The sequence below is a fragment of the Thermobia domestica genome, chromosome 12 (genome assembly GCF_964235325.1).
Source record: "Thermobia domestica chromosome 12, izTheDome1.hap1.1, whole genome shotgun sequence".
In the NCBI taxonomy this organism is placed as follows: domain Eukaryota; kingdom Metazoa; phylum Arthropoda; class Insecta; order Zygentoma; family Lepismatidae; genus Thermobia; species Thermobia domestica.
Window position 1 is genome coordinate 101,570,750 of NC_137465.1, and position 23,088 is coordinate 101,593,837.

At 37.8% G+C, this 23,088-nt stretch overlaps 1 protein-coding gene across 3 annotated transcripts; it reads left to right on the plus strand.

Annotated features, from left to right (window-relative positions):
• Positions 1-5,921: 5,921 nt before the first annotated feature.
• LOC145666553 (uncharacterized) lies at positions 5,922-17,608 on the plus strand. 3 transcript variants are annotated; one of them, XM_081733879.1, is made up of 4 exons: positions 5,922-6,844; positions 13,230-13,401; positions 15,082-15,178; positions 17,463-17,608. In XM_081733879.1, the coding sequence occupies exons 1-4, from the start codon at positions 6,803-6,805 to the stop codon at positions 17,506-17,508; spliced, it is 357 nt and encodes a 118-aa protein (XP_081590005.1). In that variant the 5' UTR covers positions 5,922-6,802; the 3' UTR covers positions 17,509-17,608. The 3 variants fall into 3 exon arrangements, with proteins under 3 accessions (XP_081590005.1, XP_081590006.1, XP_081590007.1); XM_081733880.1 differs by lacking the exon at positions 5,922-6,844 and adding an exon at positions 6,941-7,182; XM_081733881.1 differs by lacking the exon at positions 5,922-6,844 and adding an exon at positions 11,190-11,979.
• The last annotated feature ends 5,480 nt before the right edge of the window (positions 17,609-23,088 follow it).

Here is a 23,088-nt window from a genome sequence, read left to right on the forward strand (position 1 = left end):
GATCGGTCATAACCCCCACACAAATGGACAAATCTCCCAAACGCACGAACGGTCAAAACCGCCACAGCCAAAACCCCCACACTCAAGAAATGTCAAAACACCCACACAATCGGTCATAACCCCCACACAAATGGACAAAACAGCCACACATAGCAACGGTCATAATGCCCACATAAATGGACAAAACCCCCACACAAATGGACAAAAACCCCATACTCATGTATTGCCCTTGTACTTTTTAATAACATTTTTTATTCCACTTAAACTGATGTTGCAACTATTCTTCTTGGGCGTCATAAAGAGCCGCAACAAAGACGTGAAATGACGATCATTTCAGAGGATCATTTCATTGACTTTTTTTTCATTTTATTCAGTGTCTTTGGAAGTCTAAAAAGTAGATAGCGAAACTGTTACACGTTTAAGTTTTTCAAAATAAAATATATTACTGTGCTTAGTGAGTAATTAGATTTGAATCAAATTAAGTACAGAAAACAGAGCTTTTGAAGAAAGGTGATATTATAACTGGATTTTCAATAATTACATAAGAATATACTTTTCATGGAAATGTCCCTGTTGTCTCGCTAAGTTATTTGATATGTTTTATGTCAAATCTAACTCAAAATTAAAATAAGTTTTATTTGCACTCACTGTAGAGGGAAAATAGATTTGATGAACTGTATTACTGGCACGTACATTTTTCATAGCAAGGTTGTTCGGGAGCTAATAACGCCAGAGGCAAACATATTTCACGAGAGGGAATCATATCATCTTCCATCATCTCAATGTAAATGGATCGGTCGCTCATAGGACAGATAACAGTTCCTGTCGCTAATAGGACTGTCGCTTATGGGACAAATTCCTATCCAAGTTATGAGTGTGTGACAATGAAAAAAAAGAACTTTGATCCAGATTAGGTTTAAAAAGTCCCTGCATAGGACAGTCAGGCGGTATGCAAAGAAACATAACATGTAGTATTCAAAAATGCAAAGATCATATGTGATCAACGAGTGTACAAGAGATTTTCCAGATACATATTGGGCGAAAGTACGCTGCATTAAAGAATTGTCTCCTCGTAATATGTAATTCCGTGGAATATGATACTTCTGTGCACAGAAGCAACAAAAATTGATGAAACACGAAATGTTGTACACGTTGCATAATGATACAAAGAAATGCGATGGAACAGTATACTTAATTTATCCGTTAGGTAATTCTTCTTCCAGGGATACTTTCGAGGGGCTTTTCCCCTCTCTTGGAGTTGGAAAAACGCTCCTTAATTCTGACCTACGAAAAACTACATTCCTATTGTGAATATACCAAAATAGTGTTGTAGTGTAGCCCACTTATATTTTGATTTTGTCACTGGTGGAACAATTTTTTAGAAGAAAATTGTTTCTAGAAGAAAACACATGCAACAAATGGTGGAAAATATTCTTTCGACGTTCTCTACGTTCTTTGGAGGTGGATGAAATACCAACATGGAGGAAAGAGAATGTGTCACTTTTGCTTAGATGTAGCAGCACTTACGGAATTATCGTCCCTTGTATACCACTTGCAAATGGCTCGCGGAAGGCTGTATTGCAGTTTTGATGTGGATGGCATAAATTAGCGTGGCTGTGTTATAGTAGGCAGCTGACGCAACTTGTGAGTGATATACAGTGTCTGATACTCTGGGGAATTGCTGTATAACAGGATAGGAAGTGTTGCGCATGACGGTAGAGTGTAGTGTCCAGGTATTAACGCGATGTAAACCTGTAGACGTTGGTGTTTAAGTAAAATTAATTTTGTTAATCTGTATGTGCCTGCGCAATGGCAGATTACCCTGTTCACGAGCTGGCAGATATATGTACCTCATTTATGGAAAGTTAAGGGGAAATATCCCAGAGGCAAGGCGTTTATATCGCAACCGTCGCCCTCATACGAGCGTAACTTTCCCTGTATTTTTTCCACGCCTCCATATTCGCCTTCGGGAGATAGCGTCTCTCCAATTTCACCTATATGAAATCGGAGGAAATTGCACCATGTGGACAGCGTACTGGGAACGATCAAAGATCGTCCTGAAACTAGCAGTAGCCATGTGTAGGGCGTAAAAATCCACATACAACTCTAGTGAACGATCAGCAGAGAGATTTAGAGTGAGCGCGCTGTGCAGTATCGTGGATAATTTTGTGGTAGGGCCTTATTTATTACTGGCCTGCAAGTTTGGGAGTACGTATAATTTATTTTTACGTAATGTTCTCCCAAAATTGTTAGAACATGTGCACTTGAACATAAGACAGTGGATTAATTCCAGCATGACAGTGCACCTGCACATTTTGACATGTATATGCAGACATACTTTAATGAAACATTCCCAGATAGTTGGATTGGGAGAGATTGACCTGCGTTATGACCACCTCTTTCACCCTACCTCACGCAGTTGGATTGGGAGAGATTGACCTGAGTTATGACCACCTCTTTCACCCAACCTCACGCCCCTTGATTTCTTATTTGGGGCGTTATGAAACGCCTTTTGTATTCAACACTAGCCACGACAGCCCGAGTTAGCATAGCTGCGGCATTCACCTCCGAAATTTCAGGTGTGTTTGACCGCACGCGGAAAAATTTGCTTCGGCAATGTCATCTTTACAATGCGATCAACGGTTGACAATATCAGACTGTGAACTGTTATTCTTCACAGCTGTTTCGTGTATACATACGTTTGATAAAATACTACAAGGAATATTTCAGTTTCTTTGGGAGTCACCCTTGCACCGCCACTGCACTACATCCGATTGTACGCTAATGGAATCTACGACTAAAAATAATAGACATTCCCTTTTGCACGATTTTGGATCCGACATGTTTTTCTTGAGTATGGCTGCTGTTGCATTTTCTCAAAAATTATCGGTTTTTGTATGGGCGCCCTTTTGGTAGACTTGTCCACCGCCCTTGTTAGTGACCCAGCACGGGCCTGCTACTACTACTACTTATATCGAGAACAGAAGCCAACCAACCCCTGCGGGGCTTCTACCTCGTTCCTACTACTACTACTACTACTACTATTGCTACTATCACTACTACTACTACTACTACTACTATTGCTACTATCACTACTACTACTACTACTAACTACTGCTACTACTGATATTACTACTACTACTACTATTGCTACTATCACTACTACTACTACTAACTACTGCTACTACTATTACTACTACTACTACTACTACTACTACTTATCCTACAGCTTCCTTAGCACAAGATTTACATCTTAAATCTTTATACATGCGATTTCGATTCATTATGAACTAGTATGAATCGCTAGAATCATTATGATTCGTTAAAAATCACTGGGGGGAGCGGGCTATACTCAATCCCTTACTTTAAATATTGTTATTAAACTTAACTTGTGTAGAGTATACAACCGATTTATCGACTACATCCGATTATATTCACTTTCTTCCGAGGGCCACACCGTCGTGTTTCCGAACTTGCAATCTGAATAAAAATCTAAATTTAAAGACAGTTTGTTGTCCAAACAGTAGATCAGGACAAAATAACAAAGATAGTTACACCTTTCAGCCTGCGTCTACATGGGGAACAGAAGGGTGTTTCACAATACCCGATGTAACCACTTCCACCTCAGTTACTGAACTGCTTTCGAAAATCACTTGTCCTTCCGCCTAAGAAAATGTATCCACTGTACCATGCTTTTTCTGTAAGGTTGCCTCTCTTCCATGCTTTTCGTTTGCAAGTTTACGATAAGGCGCACCACTTAATTTTGTTTGTTCATGTTGCTGGATAAAAAAAGTAAAAAAATATATTAAAAAACCCACCAAATCTCAAACACACTAACAACCAACTGAATGCACCAGAAAATACAGTAAGGCAAAAACTAGTTGCATCGAATTAGATATCTGCGTAATAATTTATTGCAAAGCACCAATACTCGTCTGCATATAATAGAAATATCTCCGAATAGATTAATAACACACTTACGAAACAACCACTTTTTAGGCCCATGCGAAAGATGCGCCAACTCACTTAACAGTAGTCTCAAAAATGACCGTCTGTATTTTCTTTCGCTCTGTCTTTTATAGTTTCAAACAGTCTTCTTTGTCGTCTAGTCATTAGTTTCGCAAGGGTGGTGAGAAATCGACAGTTTATTTACAAAAACAAACCATTAAGATTGGGTGGGTGGCTTGCATTATTGTCATTGCAAGCGATAAAAGTCACAGCACGGGTTAAAAAAACAAAGTGATTGACGCCTCAATCCGAATGTGAAGGAGGCAGAGCAGACGAAACATTTCTCGATAACACATATACGATACACCAAGGTTTCTTTCGCATGAAGCGAAAGTGTTGCAAACCATTGATTTGAAACATTGGTTTCAAAGGTCTAAATTGTTACTGCGTACGTAAGACTTTTTTTATATATATTCTGGAGAAAAGATTTGCCGCCCCCAAGAGTTGCCGCCCCTAGGCACGTGCCTAGTGGGCCTATTTGGTAATCCGCCACTGCACATTTATATCACCCGTACCTAAGCCGCTATGTGCACATATGCATTTGCGTAGATGAAGCACACGCACATAATCCGTGATTAAGAAGTGCACGTGCACATGTGCATTAGCATGGATGAAGCACACATTTATATATATATATAACCAGTGATTAAGAAGTGCACGTGCATATGTGCATTATCATGAAGCACACATTTATATAAGCCGTGCTTAAGCTTTATATGCACGTGTGCATTTGCGTAGAATAGGCACACGTACATAACCAGTCATTAACAAGTGCATGTACACATGTGCACTTGCATGTATGAAGCACACATTTATATAACCCGTGCTTAAGCCGTTATATACACATGTGCATTTGCGTAGATGAAACACACGCACATATCCCGTGATTAAGAAGTGCACGTGCACATGTGCATTTGCATGGATTTAAAACGCATTTATATAAGACGTGCTTAAGCCGTTATGTGCACATGTGCATTTGCGTGGATGAAGCACACGCACATAACCCGTGATTAAGAAGTGCATGTGCACATATGCATTCGCATGGATGAAACGCACATTTATATAACCCGTGCTAAAGCCGCTATGGGCACATGTGCGTTTGCGTAGATGAAGCACACGCACATAACCCGTGATTAAGAAGTGCACGTGCACATGTGCATTAGCATGGATGTAAAACGCATTAATATAACACGTGCGTAAGCCGTTATGTGCATAAGTGCATTTGCGTGGATGAGGCACACGTACATAACCAGTGATTAAGAAGTGCATGTGCACAAGTGCATTAGCATGGATGAAGCACACATTTATATAACACTGCTTAAGCCGCTATGTGCACATGTGCGTTTGCTTAGATGAAGCACACGCACATAACCCGTGATTAAGAAGTGCATGTGCAAATATGCATTCGCATGGATGAAACGAACATTTATATAACCCGTCCTTAAGCCGTTATATGCACATGTGCATTTGTATAGATGAGGCATACGTAGATAACCCGTGATTAAGAAGTGCACGTGCACATGTGCATTATCATGGATGAAGCACAGATGTGTATATCACGTGCTTAAGCCGTTATATGCACATATGCAGTTGTGTGGATGATGCACACGCACATAACCCGTGATTGAGAAGTGCATGTGCACATGTGCATTAGCATGGATGAAACACACATTTATATAACCCGTGCATAAGCCGTGATATGCACATGTGCATTTGCGTAGATGAAGCGCACGCACATAACATGTGACTAAGTTATGTATGTGCACATGTTCACTTGCATGGATGAAGCACACATTTATATAACCCGTGTTTAAGCCGTTTCGTGCATATGTGTATTTCCGTAGAATAGGCACACGTACATAACCAGTGGTTAAGAAGTGCACGTGCACATGTGCACTAGCATGGATGAAAAACGCATTTATATAACCCGTCATTAAGCCGTTATATGCACATGTGCATTTGCATAGATGAGGCACACGTACATAACCCGTGATTAAGAAGTGCACGTGCACATGTGCATTATCATGGATGAAGCTCAGATTTGTATATCTCGTGCTTAAGCCGTTATGTGCACATATGCAGTTGTGTGGATGATGCACACGCACATAACCCGTGATTAAGAAGTGCATGTGCACATGTGCATTAGCATGGATGAAGCACACATTTATATAACCTGTGCTTAAGCCGTTATGTACACATGTGCATTTGCGTGGATGCAGTACACATTTATATAACCCGTGCTTAAGCCGTTGTGTGCACATGTGCATTTGCACAGCTACTGCACATGTGTATGACACATTCGTAATACCGTGCAAGTGTATTTAGTTTCATTCTGCTAATATTTACATTAAATATGGCTATAGTATTTTTAATTGAAAGTTCAATTTTTTAAAAATTATTATATTACTCATTCTAAATAAACAATATAATGTAACCTGCATTTTTCGAAGGCTTAAGTACATTGGAATAAATATTCAATCAGATAAATCAACACGCTATAAATAGGCTCTCTCAGTAGCATAAAAAATGTGCAGTGTTCGCTTTGATGTAATAAATGACGTGAGAACCGAATAGACATGTGTCTGATTATATACATACAAAAAGATATGTAAATATAATAATCTTAATAAGATTATTATTGTTTGGAAGTAAAATATTATTTTTCTCTATTAGTTATTAATTTAATTTTTATTTCGAATCACGCATGCGCACTGGTTGGAGCTGTGTATTAGCCATGCACGGCGCGCTTATTTGTGTGGTCGGGTAGGAGCTGTGGTGTGGTGGTGTTTGTCCAATGTTGTTGAAGGCGAAGAATTCAACATTATATTATAATCAGGTGAGTGATGAACTTAATTTTACTGTAATTTGTAAAATTTAATAAAGCACCCGTTTAAATAATAAAACTGGTGTTAATGTTGCCGTATACACATGCATCCTGTTCTTCTCAAGCAGTATTTATTAGTTGACATTTTATGTTTTTGGAGGGGACATTGAAGCTATAGATATACATTGAAGGCACTGTCATGATTTGCATCTCTTTAAAGAAAGATCTGCAAGAGTCATTATCACGTAGTCCTTTTAACATGAAATAAATTATGCATACATAACCCTACATTTGAAAGGAGGTAGTGTTCCAACGGCAGAACCTCCGAGATAATTTACAATCAAATCAAGGTATGCTAGTATCATTACCAAATCCAGAATGGGAATTAGGGGTAATAGTTAAAATAGGGAAGGTTCTAGATTACTGGTCCCCCATATAGATTAGTAGCTGGGTAGGTTTCTTTCTGTACTAAGTTTATGCATTTAACTTATACAGTATTGCCGAGCGAGCGTTAGCGAGTGAAGGCGGGTTAGAACCCCGCAGGGCACGTTGTTTTCTGTCTTTATTACTGCTCAATGGGAAGGGACCAGTAATCAAGAACCTTGCCGTTAAAATAGAACCTGATCGTATGCATGTATTTTTCTTGAGCCATCTTTTAAGAAAGGTATAAAGGCATTACTCGAGCAAACGGTTCTATGAAATTTACACGCATTTATTGCATTTTCCGGTTTCTTTTTGCAGAACATGCACTAAATGAGGAGCTAATGCATAAACCACGAACCAACTTGTCTAGGTGGCCACTAAAAAGCACGAATGCTATCTAACCGAATCAGGGCAGGAGCGCAGCAGGAGGCCCGAGCGGATCAAAGGGGTGCGTTCGTAGGGAGCAGGCGGGTCAGCAACAAGGGCATACGCATAAACGAGGATAGTGAAAACATACATTAAATATCTGCAATAATTTTTACCTTCAAAAGCACTTATATAATAGTAGTAATTCTTAATTTCAAAATGGCTTCACTGCTTTCCCGCGTACAAATGGTCTGCTGCGAGGAGAAATTCGTATGCTCTGAATGTTTACTTTTCTACACTTACCATGACGCTTGAAAAACTATAATACGACGCTCTTTATCACACGTATCGACGCTCTCTAATCGTATGCTTACATTATATCTATCGCAGTCGTCCATTGCTAACACGAACGGAACTTTCCCGCAGTTTATTTTCACCTTCTTCGCATTCTTGTATTCTTCCGCTTCAGTAAATAGTTACATGTAGAATACGTTCACTACCATTGAAAATGTATTTCAATATGATATCCACTGACAGAAATTACTTATATTTACACTCTGCTTCTTTTACGAAAAGTGTTTCACATCGTATTTTACCTATAAATTTTGTTTTCGGTAGAACCGCCTGCTCGAGTGAACCCATACAAGCATTTTTTTGAAGACCTTACTGCAACATGCAATATTTAAAAAGGATATCTGAATATAGATCGAATTGATTCAGGATATAGCTTAAGGGCAACTCTTTACTGTAGGTCTCACATGTAACATCTCCACTGTGACTTACTTCACAAAAGATAACTCTGCGAGGCAGGGTTGGTTTAAACCAGCTGGTTTTTCAGAAAAAAAAAAAAAAAAAAAAAATGGTTTAAACAAGAAAAAAAAAAAAAAGAAAAATGTTTAAATCGTGTGAACTTTATGGTGACGTTTCCACATATCAAACCATCCGCATTACGTTTATCTACTTTTCACCTTTTAATCGAGGGGTCCCGTGTTCAATTCTCGGTCCATCTTTCAGGTGTAAAGCAAGTAGCAATTCGAGGTGTCTCTTTAAGCGAAAGTCTTCTCCGTGATAACGTTGGTATTTCATAAGGAATTTAAGCCTAAACATACGAAATGAAACCAAGTTATATATTTCTACTTGTTTTATAAAGAAGCCAAGGCTGCTTAAACATATTGATAGAAATTGGCAAAATTTATCAACTGCCTACGTAGCTTCCAACATCAGCTTGGATTTCACTTTGTTTTAATTTTATTGAATATCTACATACCCAATTTTTAATTTAATACCTCAGTTTTAGCCTAGTGATTATGATATGTTGACCTTCAAATTTTACACACAAATACATTTAAATAACAGGATTTTCCCAATGGAGTTTCCCGATTTATATATATAATTCTGTATAATGTTTTTACTTGTGTAACTGTTTGTCTTTTAGTCCTTCTGAAATGACTCTTGACTAGGGATGGCCACAAAGTTCCGGTTCCAGAACCGGTTCTTAGGAACCGGTTTCAGACTTGGATCCGAAAGCCCCCAAAGACCCGTAAAGGAGCCACAAATTTCACCTTCAAAACACTGCAAAGAGGACCATGCGCTTGTGCTCTCCCCGCCCAAACTCTCTTGTGCCCCCAGAAAACAATTTTGGTCCACCAGTTTTTTTTTGTTTTTATTTTGGTCCACCAGTGTTTTTTGTTTTTATTTTGGTCCACCAGTGAGTGTTTAGCCAAATGAGTTGGCCAATTTGCCTGTTTAACCATTAAGTTTGCCAGTTACCCAGTTAATTTAGCTAAATGAGACAAGCGGCCGCCACCTGGGTGCCTGCCTGTCGCTTCCACCATTTCATCTAGCACACTGTTCACAGCCTTCCAGCAGCTCGTGTTTAGTGTAGGGATCGTCACAAAGTTTCGGTTCCAGACCTGGATCCGAAAACCCAGTTCCAGAACCGGTTACAGACCTGGATCCGAAGAACCGGTTCCGGACCTGGATCCGAAAAACCGGTTGTTGAACCGGATCTTCTAGAACCGGATCCGTTCAGACCCGAAAAACTGTTCCAACAGGAACCGGTTCTGGCCATCCCTACTCTTGACAATTATAGCTATTAACAAGCAAGCTTATGTAAAGATCAGTACAACGTATTTTTATCAAGAGTCCTTCGTGAGTGAGTCGGCAATCACATTTGTGACCAGTTAACCCCGGTTTCGTGTCCAAATGGACAATTTCTCTTGGATGTCTTTGAAGCTAGAACAGCTGGGGGATAGCCCAGTGCCTAGAATAGATAACTTGGTTTCAAATTTTATGCCCGAATGCAATCTCTTTGTCAAACCAAGGACCATGGGAGGGGGACCTCTCATAATTTGTACGTGAGAGATACTGGCGACCATCATTTTTGTATTGGCGAGTGAGTCTGACTTTGAAATTTTGCGCCCTGTTGTCTGTTATGCTATTGTCATTTCTCTCTCTCTCTCTCTCTCTCTCTCTCTCTCTGTAATAATGCACGAAATTTGCACTTCACAAAAAAATCAAAGCTCTGTTCAGTCATGTCTTTAACCCGTTATGTAGATTCTTACAAAAAATAAAGTAGTACGAGAAAAAGCACAATCTTATCAAAAAAGAGCTGAGTTTGAATGATTTATGAGTGTTATCTAGTTAGGATATTTTTTCCTTCACTGCTATTAAATTTTTCATAGTCACTTATGAATCTTTGTAAATAGTGAATTGAAAAAATGAAATGAAATCTTTGAGTTTTACGTCCCACGGTTATGCCGGTTAGGCTAAAGGAGACGGTGATAATGAGAGATGAGTAAAATGGTGGAATGAAGAAAGTGGGAGAAAACGGGAGTACCCCGAGAAAACCCACGAGCACGGTGTTTGTCCACCACAAAGCTCACTTGGCGGGGGCTGGGATCGAACCCGGGACCCCAAGCACCAGAGGTGAACGCTCTACCACTGAGCCACCGCGCCTCCCAAATAGTGAATTGAAACTAAATTGTCCACAATAATGTAAATGGATTGTGTGTGCTAGATTTGACTTTAAAACTTGTTTTGAGAACACACAAAATTTAAATTTGAGCATATTACAAATGTGATTTGACGCGAAATAACTGTGTAGTAATATGTAAGAAAGATATGGTAAAAATTGAAGTGTTTTCTTTCATAATACTTTCATTTTCTTAAATGTGGGAAACTAGGTCGTATCTACATACTATAATTTTTCCGCTATTTTTGGAAACTAATAGGAAGTTTTTAATTATGTATACGACAAACGCCATGAGATATTTATTATTTGTCCACACGGGCCAGTTAATTTATATATATTAGTATGGCGCTAAATACGTTGTACAACTGTTAGGTGTTACACTACCGAAAACGTGAGAAAATTAACTTTAAGGATCCATGGCTCCAGTACTATGGGACCAATCGTGGTCGGGTCAAAGCGTCACATAGGAACTAGTATGTGTCCTATCCAAATATCCACGTTTCAGAATCGTGCGGCATTTGCGCATCAATTTCTGTAGAGGCAGTTGATTAGTACTTCAAATTTCCGGAGCATTTCCGAAATGCCTCTCTAAGCTTTAATGCGCAAATGCCGCACGATTCTGAAACATGGATATTTGAATAAGGCACACACTAGTTCCTAAGTGATGTTATGCAGGGCTCCCAGCTGTCCTCTTTTTCCTATTTTTTCTTATTTGTTTGGAAATGTGTGTATATTTGTCCTATATTTTAATCTTCTCCTATATTTCCTATATTTTTAGTGATTGCATTATTAAAAATACAAGCCAAAGACAGTTCCAGTGATGATTTAAGTTGCTACATATTAGCAATATGCTAAATAAGTCATAGCATTTTTTAAGGGACAAGTCACTAATCCTCACTATTACTTTTTTTTTAAAAATTTGCTCTTTACTATCCTCCTCTGTTCATTTTTTTTTTCTGTTTCCTATGTGCTTATTCTTCCTCAATGAAGCTTAGCTGAGGAACCTTACCGTGCTCCAGACTCTTGTAACGCAAGCTGTGTTAGCATTTTCTTTCAGCAGTGTGTGCAGCAGTATTGTTTCGGCATTAAGGTGTGTTGGTATTCACCAACATATCCCAACGTCTTCCAATATTGCTGTACATAATATGCAAGGTCCACACGCGTCCTGGAAACCCTGGAAATAAAAGTGTTTCGTAAAAACGTCCTGAAAAGGTCACGGAAAACGTCCTGACGAGAACTTTCTGGAACTTCAAGATTTCCATTGAAAGTCAATGAAAATCCTCAATGTTGTTAGAAGCTCTGTTGTATCTTTTCTAGAGCACAAAGGTGAAAAATCCAGGAGTCTGAAATAGTTACCTATAATGAGCAACCAAGACAATATTACGTGAGTAGACATTTATAGACTTTATAACATTTCAGAAAATAAATTGTTTTCACAGAAATTAGTTATGTAGCGCTCCCTAGCAGAATGCTCCCGATTTTTGGTGACTGAATTTGATCTAACTTTGACCTAAGTTTTCCGGAGATACATAGATTATCTCCACTTTATAGGTTCAGATTCGCGTACATCCTGTATGAGATTTACCATTGTTATTTTTTTTTTCCTACTAGATAGCACCATTAATACTCCTCATTGTGAATATAAACAACTAAAAGTAGTACTGATGGCACAGTCCGTCAATCTTCTATTTCAGTGTTCTAACTTATTAAATTAAAAAAAAAAAAAAAAAAAAAAAAAATTCGTCGCTTTGCATGAGTAAGGTTGTGAATTTACGAAATACATATTTTTCTGAAGTCATGGCAATTGTATTAATTTGAAAGGGATGTTTGTATGATACTTTTTATATTGCTACTCTCACTATTTCATTGTAATAATAGAATATTGAGTGTCTGTTATTTATCTTATTGTGCTCTGAAATTAAACTTCACTTTCTGCTCACTTTTATATTGACTGTTCGCTTCTATATTCATGTGTAAGACAAAAACTTGACATTTACAACATTGGTGCTGAATACTAAATTGTCGTAAGAGTTGACATTTTGAAGTTATTAAATACGTTTCATCCGTATGCATGTTTTTTTCTATAAGTTAAATTGTGTAAAAAGTTTTCAACAACTAAGAATGTATGTGTATATTGACTATGTATATGTATAATTTTATCAAATTTGCAGAATTAAGACACATTCAAAAAGTCACACATTAAAGAATTATCTTCTTTAGCGATCATGGGAACTCGGATAGTACTACATTCCTCCACATGCTCTATGAAGTAAAAACAGTGGAGTTGGCAAAAAATGTAATGCATTTCCTAGATTGGTTTCTTCAGCAAACAAACGAAAGTAACATTGAAAAAAAAAAAAAAAAAAACTACCAATAACATTGATTGTTTAAAAGTAAGATGTATTAATCTATCCAAATTGGATCCTAGTTTTCATCAGATTTGCTGATTTATTTTTGCCACCACATTTCACATCATATAAAAGATATGTAACCTTGGCAGATAACTTAATCACAAGAAATAATTTATGGTGATTATTTGCTCTAACATTAACTAAATATTGAAAAATATTATTTATATGCATGAAATTTGTTCGCTGCATTAACACAGCACAATCGATACCATGTTACTTTCAGTTTCAAATGTTGGCGAGTGGTGGAAAAACTCCAAAACAACTAGCACAGAATATTCTTCGTCGTGTCGTGGTGGATGAAGTTGCTGAGCTGTATAGCCTCACAGGAAAGTCGGGAATAAATTGTGTGAGGAAGCTGTCGTTTGTGGAGACACAAACCTACAAGTTTATTGTTGGTAAGATTTTTTTGTGCATTTTTTTTTTTTAATCGTGATCGCATTGTCTTCAATGCTTGATAGTTTATAGGGTGTTTATTGGGAAAGGGCAATAATTAGGTTGTGCTCAAGCATGTCCAGAACAAGAAGTCCATATAAACTTTGTTTCAGGGATATTACTATATGAATTTGGTACATGTGGACAAGGAAATGTGTACATTGGAGTTACGTTGAAACAGTTTCATTAATTTTATGTTCCCGCTGTTATTTACCAACACTGTACACCTTTTCTTTCAACCACCCATACAGTAGCCCAAGGGTGTTAGAACAGGTGCCTAGGTGGCCATTAGACTAGCCCAAAACATCCAATCCAACGACTAGTATTTTGCGTGAAGGCACTGGGTGATAGTCGAGTGAAAACGGTTCACCGTCCATTTGGTATCACATGATGCGTAGAAAGAATACTATCCTCCAAATACGGAGGGAAAGTATTTTGCAAAAGATGAAGGTATGGTGCACTGTCAACACGAAAGTTCCATCTGGTAACTGTTCGCATGAAGCATGTTGGTTTTCCGCGGACCATTGGTGCCAATTATGAGTAGTGTTAATCCTGTAGTATCCTCCTCAGTCCTCTTTACATTAGTTACCATTCTCGTGTCTTATAGTATCACAGTACGCATTTCAACATAATTGCAGTGTACCCTTGTCACCATGCATTAAACTTCATGTAGTGATATATCTGAAACAAAGGTTTAAAACGTATATGTTTATGTAAACTTGATTGTTGTAGTCGACAAATCTGACCGCCTCTCAAATTATTGACCTTTCCTCCTGAAGCACCCTGTATATTGTTTCTTTTTGAGTAACAAATTGTTCTTTGATATAAAATATACTGTTTTGCAATAGAATGTAAGTTGAGTGTTTGTAGTAACACAGACCCCACCAAAAACAAAACAAACAGAAGAAAAGTGAGATGAGTACAGTTATGTTTAATTATTTCAATAAGTGAGGAATTTTTAATTTGATAGGTTCTTTTTCTGGCGTTAGTAGAAGCCATAAAATTCTACTATATTTACTCAATTATACCGCTGAATTGTTCCAAATTTTATTACCTTAAAACAATGATTCTCATTATAAACAATAATTTTGAAAGGCATGTGAAACATGGCCGTTGGTTCAATTCCAGATCACACAAAATATTTCCAATCCTCTCCCCACATTATTTAAACTTGTAAGACGAAAATATCATACGTCGTATATGCTTTGTAATGACTGCACTTTTTTATTTACTTAAAAAGTCACTGACAATTGCTGCAAATGATAAAAATGTCAATTAGATTGAGAGGGGAGTCATTGGTGTGGTGAGTGACTCACTGCTGGGAATGACAATTTCAGTAATCTTCAATACAGAGAGGCAGTGGGAGGGGGGGAAAATCGGAGCATAAACTTCTCTGTATGCTGTATGCGAAATAGTTTTTCTTTATCTGTTCCGTATAAAAATTGCGTGAAGTATTATACTCTCGTAAATACAGCAAATATCTCATTACCAAGGTATCATTCAGACGGAAAAGGATTGCATACCAAAATTGTTGTTAGGGTTTCTCTTTCTCAATTTTGATGTTCTTATTTTAGGATTTAAGTTTACTAATGAATGTATAATTTCATATATATCAACATAGTCATATGTACATTTTTTTCTAGCATCTGCAAAGAAATTATATCCTGAGTGTTCGGAGGAGCAAATCAGGGAAGCGATAAGTGATTGGCTGCACCACGCCAAAACAAGGAGGTCACGAAGGTACGTATCACCTCTGATGTTTGGTTTTCATGTATTCGTAAGCCTTTATTTTAATATTTACATGCAATTTTGCAGCAGTTTTCAAAATAAGAACGGTTAACAAGTGGTCTCCAAGCTTTAAATTGTCACTATAATCTACATCAGAAGTCGGCAACAGGGCGGACATTTTTGCATACTTGGGACCTAGCGGGCAAGGAGGTGCGGAACTGTGCTTTTACCTTGAAATATGTGCGAGTAGCTAACGGAGTATAAAATGTGTTTGCTCTCGTAGGTAATTTATAAGCAGAAAAAAAACCTTTGACGCAGTCATTCTTTCAACTTTATTCTCTATAATTTATACGCACCTATTCTCAACGTGTATATTAACGCTCTCCAGCGGCGTTCTCATTTTCAAAGGGGACACTAGAACAAAACTGGGCGATTCGGGGGTGTTTGAGATTTCATGATCTTTAAGACTTTTTTCTTATTCTGCGAGAACGATTATGTATTTTACAAACTATTAGAAATTTGTAGACTTATATGACACAAACAAACTTTTTTTTTTTTTTTTTTAAAGGTTAATATCGACGGAAAAGAGAGGAACATTTCATTTTTTTTTTTTCGTCTTGTACAGTGTTCAATATAAATATCGCAACTCGACTACAGTTTTAAGATTTTATCTTATGCAATACATTTGAAATCAATGTTCTGCAGGTTGCTGCATAATCAATCTAACCTTAAACTAACGCCTGATAGGCAGGTAACCAGCGAAATATTGATTTCAAATGCATAAATTAAAGTATTGTACTACTATAGAGTTGCGATATTTATGTGGAACACTGTACCACCTGATGATAAAAAGAAATTGACTCATTGATAGTAAAAGAAATGTTTCTTAAGAATCTTACTAGTATTGTTTAAATTCAAAATGTACATTATATTAGTTGAAAAAAAGAAGAAACCTTTACGTCAGGATTGCAACGCTGAGTTAGGAAGGAGGATAATCCGATGTCCCGTCATTGCACTATTCGATTTACAGGCACGCAGACAGAGAATATGGATTTTGCCGATCGCTTATCTAGGATATAGGATCTTTTTTTCTTACACAAATTTGCCACTGTGTTTTTGCATATTTTGGGTTAAATTTTAAGCAGTACTTAGTCTTCCAGTGTCTCAGTATCTAGTAACATGACTTGAAATATGAATATCTAAAAACATTTATTAATAATGCCATTGTACTTGATAGCAATAAGATTTATAAATTTGTTTCACTGTGAGTCATATAAGTCAGGGGCGCACTGACAGGAAGTCCGTCGGATCTGAACCCCTATAACGTTTAATTTGTATGAAAATGAATATAATTTCAAGGGCAGGTACGTAACTTATTTGCATTTCATACTCTAAACCATCCTCGGCCGCTCGCAGAGAGGAATACAGAGTGCACTACTGTATATACTTCTGCCTATCTTGCATAACGTGGTAGAGATCAGCCAGTTATATACAATTGATAATATGGAAAAGGCAACGTTTTTATTGGTTGTTCATGCCACAAAAATAAATCTTTTTCATCTTGCTTGCTTCTCTGAATATTGTTTCTTACTTTCAACCCACTTCCCGTAGCTTAGGTAACATAAAACTTCCATTTGTGCTAGATTTTTCTTCGTTATGCGTTGCCTCACAGCTTTCGTCTTCATTTTGAACTTTTCAGAAGGCATTCGAAGTGTAGTGTTTCGATCATCCGTGAACATTCACCTCAATTTCTCTACCAAATTCACTTCTCATAGTTCTTACTGCATCCAGTCTTGAGTTTATTCTCATTCTTCACTGTCCGTACGAATGAGCACGGGGTGAACAAGCATGCTCATACATTTACTCCTGTTGTAATAACTCAGTTTTACGTGTACTTAAACCCACACTTGTCAATGTCATTCAAGGTCAGTGCATTTAGTACCATTTACTCATGAGATGTTCTACCAGTGTTTTCAACACACGTTTGCACAGGATTGCCACCTGTCGATAAAAAGCCAGCCTCGTTTTCAAATTGCTAATTTAAATACTCTTACTGGAATTGATTCAATACCCTAAGAAATCTTATTTCAGAGATGCTGATGGTGGTGATTTATTGAGCTTAAATGGTAGTCTTTAGCTTTGTTTCTGGAGAAAATGGTATGGCATGTATAATTTGGATGGACCATATTTAAATTCTTAATCTCAAACTATGCTAAGAATATGACTGTGATTTAGTTTAAATAGATTGATTTAGTGTCTGCACTTACTGTATTACTTTTAAAACTTCTCTTTACAGGATGCAGAGGACTGAGGCCAAGGATTTATCGGAGAAAGTAAATTAAAAGAAAGAAAAAAAAACTACAACCATCTTGTAGATTACTTTTTATATTTAATAAGAAATAAATGTATAGATATATATATAATCAGTTGTTATCAATGTTGTAATACCTACTATTTCCATAAAATTACAGCGGAGTTGCACCAAGTTACGGTTAATAGAATATATAAACATTTTTGCACTTGGATTTTGTTTAAAATCTAGTTTCACTTGTGATTGAGTTGAGGCCACTTTGCTTTATCAAGCATATATTTTAAATCTGAAATAGCTCCATGATGGCTTTTGATGAAATCATACTATGTAAAAGCTATGTTGACAAACCAAGCACTGTATTAAAAGAAAAAAATATATATGCAAACCACAACTGTTTATAAGTTCAGAACCTAATTATTCAGACAAGTATGAGTTTTTTCTTTCTTAATATTTTCAGTATCATATATAGGGGTCGGAAGTTAAAGATAGTTTTTCCCAAGTGCCCGAAGGTAAGAGGAACACCATAATATATGTTAATTTCGGGTCATTTTAGGCCAGAAAATGCTTAGTTTTAAGTCATATTTGGCTTATTGGTCCCCATTTCCCTTTAAGTCTTAACAGCTGGTTTTGGTACTTGACCTTTTTTCAACTACAGTTTTGCTGCCCATTCTCAATTAGAAACTCTTAAACATAGTTTTCTGTAATAATCTCTGACAATAGGAACCCTTGAATGACTGGAGCAGGTATAGTAGGTATGACCAGACAGTAGATGCTTGTGAGGATTGTCCTCCAAGTAGTTCAAAATGAACAGCAGAAACAGGGCGACGAAAATGCAAATTTGCAATTTTTTTTTCTGTTCAACATATCACCAGAATTGTGTATTATTTAAATATTATACACATTAAGTGTATCATTATTGATTTTATCATATTTTAAGTATTTTTTTCCAAATTTAGGTCATTTTCTTAATATGTTTAGGCTTTTTAAAAATTTTTTTAGGTAAGGTCTTCAACTTCCAGGCCCTAATGGTACGATACCCAATATGCTGCATAGCAAAATGAAAAGTCTATAATGATATATGTGTAGGAAGAAAGAAAAATATTGTCTAAATGCTCGTGACAGTGGTTTGTTAATATATACGCTACTGATAAAGTTTCGTCAGAGTACCATATTGTCTCGTCTTCAGGTGACGAGAATATGCTGTAGCTGCCTTTTGAGGGGGGGGGATTGGAATATAGAACTTTGGGATTACTGACCTGGAACGTTAATGGTGCGGTAGAGTAGTGCACGAGTCAGTAATTTTGGGTAAGTATATAATTGCTTTTTCGTTACATGTAACTCTGTTACTTTTCAAGAAGACGTTTACAATGTTGTATTTGAACTGCGTAAGGCACCAAATATATAAACTCCTTTTTTTTCGTTGTATCTCTAATATGCTTTTACATCACCTCTACACTACGAGGAAATCACCTGTGTCCTACATGAAAATCCTCTCGGTACTGCGTGTAAATCAAATGTGCGGAAGGTGTAAATCACTTGTGCAGGACGTGTGCATGGTAGGTATTGCGCATCCGAAGATGTTGAATAGAACCTGTGACGCTTATGTGCATCACATGTACAGGCGTACATTTATACAGATGATGCACATGTTGCATCCGTGCAATTGTACATGTACTACATGTAAATCACCTCTGTCGTTCATGTAAATCAAATACGTGCTACGTGTAAATCAACTGTGCGAAAGGCGTAAATCACTTGTGCAGGACGTGTGCACTGCACATGTACTGTGCACGTGAAGATGTTGAATAGGACCTGTGACGCTTATGTGCATCACATGTACAGGCGTACATTTATACAGATGATGCACATGTTGCATCCGTGCAATTGTACATGTACTACATGTAAATCACCTCTGTCGTTCATGTAAATCAAATACGTGCTACGTGTAAATCAACTGTGCGAAAGGCGTAAATCACTTGTGCAGGACGTGTGCACTGCACATGTACTGTGCACGTGAAGATGTTGAATAGGACCTGTGACGCTTATGTGCATCACATGTACAGGCGTACATTTATACAGATGATGCACATGTAGCATCCGTGCAATTGTACATGTACTACATGTAAATCACCTCTGTCCTACATGTAAATCAAATACGTGCTACGTGTAAATCAACTGTGCGGAAGGCGTAAATCACTTGTGCAGGACGTGTACAATACACATGTACTGTGCACGTGAAGATGTTGAATAGGACCTGTGACGCTTATGTGCATCACATGTACAGGCGTGCATTTATACAGATAATGCACATGTTGCATCCGTGCAATTGTGCATTTACTGCGTGTAAATCACCTGTGTTCTACATGTAAATAACCTCTGTCCTACATGTAAATCACCTGGGTATTGCGTGTAAATCACCTCTATCGTACATGTAAATCACCTATGTGCTACATGTAAATCCCCTCTTTCCTACATGTAAATCATCTGGGTACTGCGTGTAAATCACCTGTGTGCTACGTGTAAATCACCGCTGTCCTAGATGTAAATCACCTGTGCACTACATGTAAATCGAATACGTGTAACGTGTAAATCAACTGTGCGGAACGTGGAAATCATTTGTGCAGGACGTGTGCACTGCACATGTCCTGTGCACGTGAAGATGTTGAATAGGACTTGTGATGTATATGTGCATCACATGTACAGGCGTGCATTTATACAGATGATGCACATGTTGCATCCGTGCAATTGTACATGTACTACATGTCAATCACCTCTGTCCTACATGTAAATCAAATACGTGCTACGTGTAAATCAACTGTGCGGAAGGCGTAAATCACTTGTGCAGGACGTGTCCAATACACATGTACTGTGCACGTGAAGATGTTGAATAGGACCTGTGACGCTTATGTGCATCACATGTACAGGCGTGCATTTATACAGATAATGCACATGTTGCATCCGTGCAATTGTGCATTTACTGCGTGTAAATCACCTGTGTTCTACATGTAAATAACCTCTGTCCTACATGTAAATCACCTGGGTATTGCGTGTAAATCACCTCTATCGTACATGTAAATCACCTATGTGCTACATGTAAATCCCCTCTTTCCTACATGTAAATCATCTGGGTACTGCGTGTAAATCACCTGTGTGCTACGTGTAAATCACCGCTGTCCTAGATGTAAATCACCTGTGCACTACATGTAAATCGAATACGTGTAACGTGTAAATCAACTGTGCGGAACGTGGAAATCATTTGTGCAGGACGTGTGCACTGCACATGTCCTGTGCACGTGAAGATGTTGAATAGGACTTGTGATGTATATGTGCATCACATGTACAGGCGTGCATTTATACAGATGCTGCACATGTTGCATCCGTGCAATTGTACATGTACTATACGGATATTGTACGTGCATTGTGCTGTCTGGGTAGGGGTACGGTAGGTAGCAGCATGACGTCACGCCATCCCCCATGTCTATCTTTGCCCATTGTAATTGCTTAGGAAGTGGGAGGACGCCGTACACAGTTTTTTGGAGGTGGGGATAGGGTCCCCCGCGTTCCCACGCACTTTAACCCCTGCTGCTAAGTATTCATTGCTGTGAGGACTAACGAAAAATATTATGTGATAATAATAATAATAATAAAAATAATAATAATAAAGTATCTGAATGATACAGATATTTTTTCAACTTTTATTACAATTGCTGTGGGTTCCCATGAATCTGGTTATATTGTTTTTGAAAGGAATAAAGATGCTTCAAACAACAATATGATTTTTGTAAAAGAAAAAAAGCCTTATCAGTTGCAAGAACTGAAGAGTGGCCTTGTGTCTGTTTTTTTAAACACAATGTTACGAGGCACAGAAGCCACCACGCCTGCGGTGTGCTTGCTTTTTTGCCTCAGGCAGCTTCAGTACTAAAATTGACTTTGCTTCAGACAGACAGTACTAAAATTCTGTCAATTTATGTGTAGCTATCAGCAACCACACAGGTTCTTTGAAACGCTGAATTTTACAAGAAAGGTTTTGTCCATCGGATAGGAAGCGAACGAAGCCCATCGTACGTTGTAATCCCTCCCCTCTTTTGCACAGTGTGTGAAATTTAACTTGTATACTGTAGTAAGTTACAGAAAAGAGAATGCTATTTTTTAAAAAATGACATTATCGAATAAGATTGACCATTATTACAATATATTCAAGATGAAAAATATTCTTTTAACAGTCGTCGTACTTAGTTGTCTGCACTGAAATTCCCATAATGTGCTTTCTTCTTTTCTAATATGAGCTCCGAGCTTCTTCGTGTCTAAGTGGTTAGCGTACGTGCCTTTGGCGTGAGAGACCCGGGTTCGATTCCGGTGAGAGCTCATGTAGTTCGGGTTTGTCAATTAATCAGTAGGTCCCGTCTTATATAGCCTCGCTGCTGAAAGGGACGACAAAATCAACTCAACTCATATTGAGCACCATAGGAGATATAACTCCGAGGTGAATTTTGTCCCTGGAAAACCTCCCAAAATCACCAACGGTACGAAATATGTCTGCAATGCAACATGTCCATCATTTCCAACTCTATGCTCTGTGACCTAGTTTGTTTTTCATGTTTTCAGTAAACTAGACAGACAAAAGGAAGAATAGAGGCTTTCTTCCAGAAAATTGTGTTCGAGGGTGGGGAATCACACAGGCTCGTATCCACGGGGAGTCTAGGGGGCCGGGCTGACCAAAAATTTTTACATTAGAATGATTTATGAGCATTAAAGTAGTCAGCCATTAGGATTTTTTTTTTGTTTTAGGATGATACCAGATTCGACTCCTGGTGTAAGCTCAACTTTCAGTATTGTGTCATTTGCAGGTCTCGTCTCATGCAGATTCGTTGAAAAACCTCTAAACATGTGCTATGACTAGTATGCGAACTAAAGTTTTTTTAGCAAAAGAGAGATAAATTTCTTGCTTTAGACTCTGCCCTGTAATCCAGTTTTTCTGGAGGCGAGATAGTATGGTTGGGAACGACCTATCAGATTCAAGTTCCGAACCCACATATAAAAGACCTTCCTTTATAACCTTGGTGTTGTATAAAGACGAAAAACAAAAATATACTGATAGCTCCAGTAATAGATATTATAGCAAAGAGATTTAAAAAATAGGTGGTTTTGAAATAGAGAAAGGACAGTACCTGAGCTTTATTAGTATTACTAGCATATATTACCCGCTTTGCTAAGTTAAAATAAAAATTTTAAAGCACAACTCCGTATTTCATGTGTTTATTACCCGTGAAATTTGCTGTTTTCGCTTTTAATGGCATCGATTTAAACAGCATCGGAAAGATCATTGATCAATTCGGCGACCCCAAAAATCATGGATTCGACACCAATAATGGTCATTTTCGGTCATTTATATATATATTTCCTCCTCCCCTATGTTGCGGGCCATGGCAACGAAAGTGTCACTGTTCATCTCAGCGACCCCTCACAAATATGGATTCAGCACTAATTAACGGTCATTTTCCATTATCTTTAAATATCTCTTCCTCCCTTTCCCCCAAGTTGTGGGGTTGAATTTGAATTTAAACATGATCGAAAGTACCACTGCTCATCTAAGCGACCCAGAAAACTATAA

Bases quoted from the DNA above. Each gene is read 5' to 3' on its own strand.
- LOC145666553 (XM_081733879.1), top strand. From the start codon at position 6,803: ATGTTGTTGAAGGCGAAGAATTCAACATTATATTATAATCAG. The intron at 13,402-15,081 runs GTAAGATTTTTT...ATTTTTTTCTAG, and splicing joins AACCTACAAGTTTATTGTTG to CATCTGCAAAGAAATTATAT. The intron at 15,179-17,462 runs GTACGTATCACC...TTCTCTTTACAG, and splicing joins AAAACAAGGAGGTCACGAAG to GATGCAGAGGACTGAGGCCA.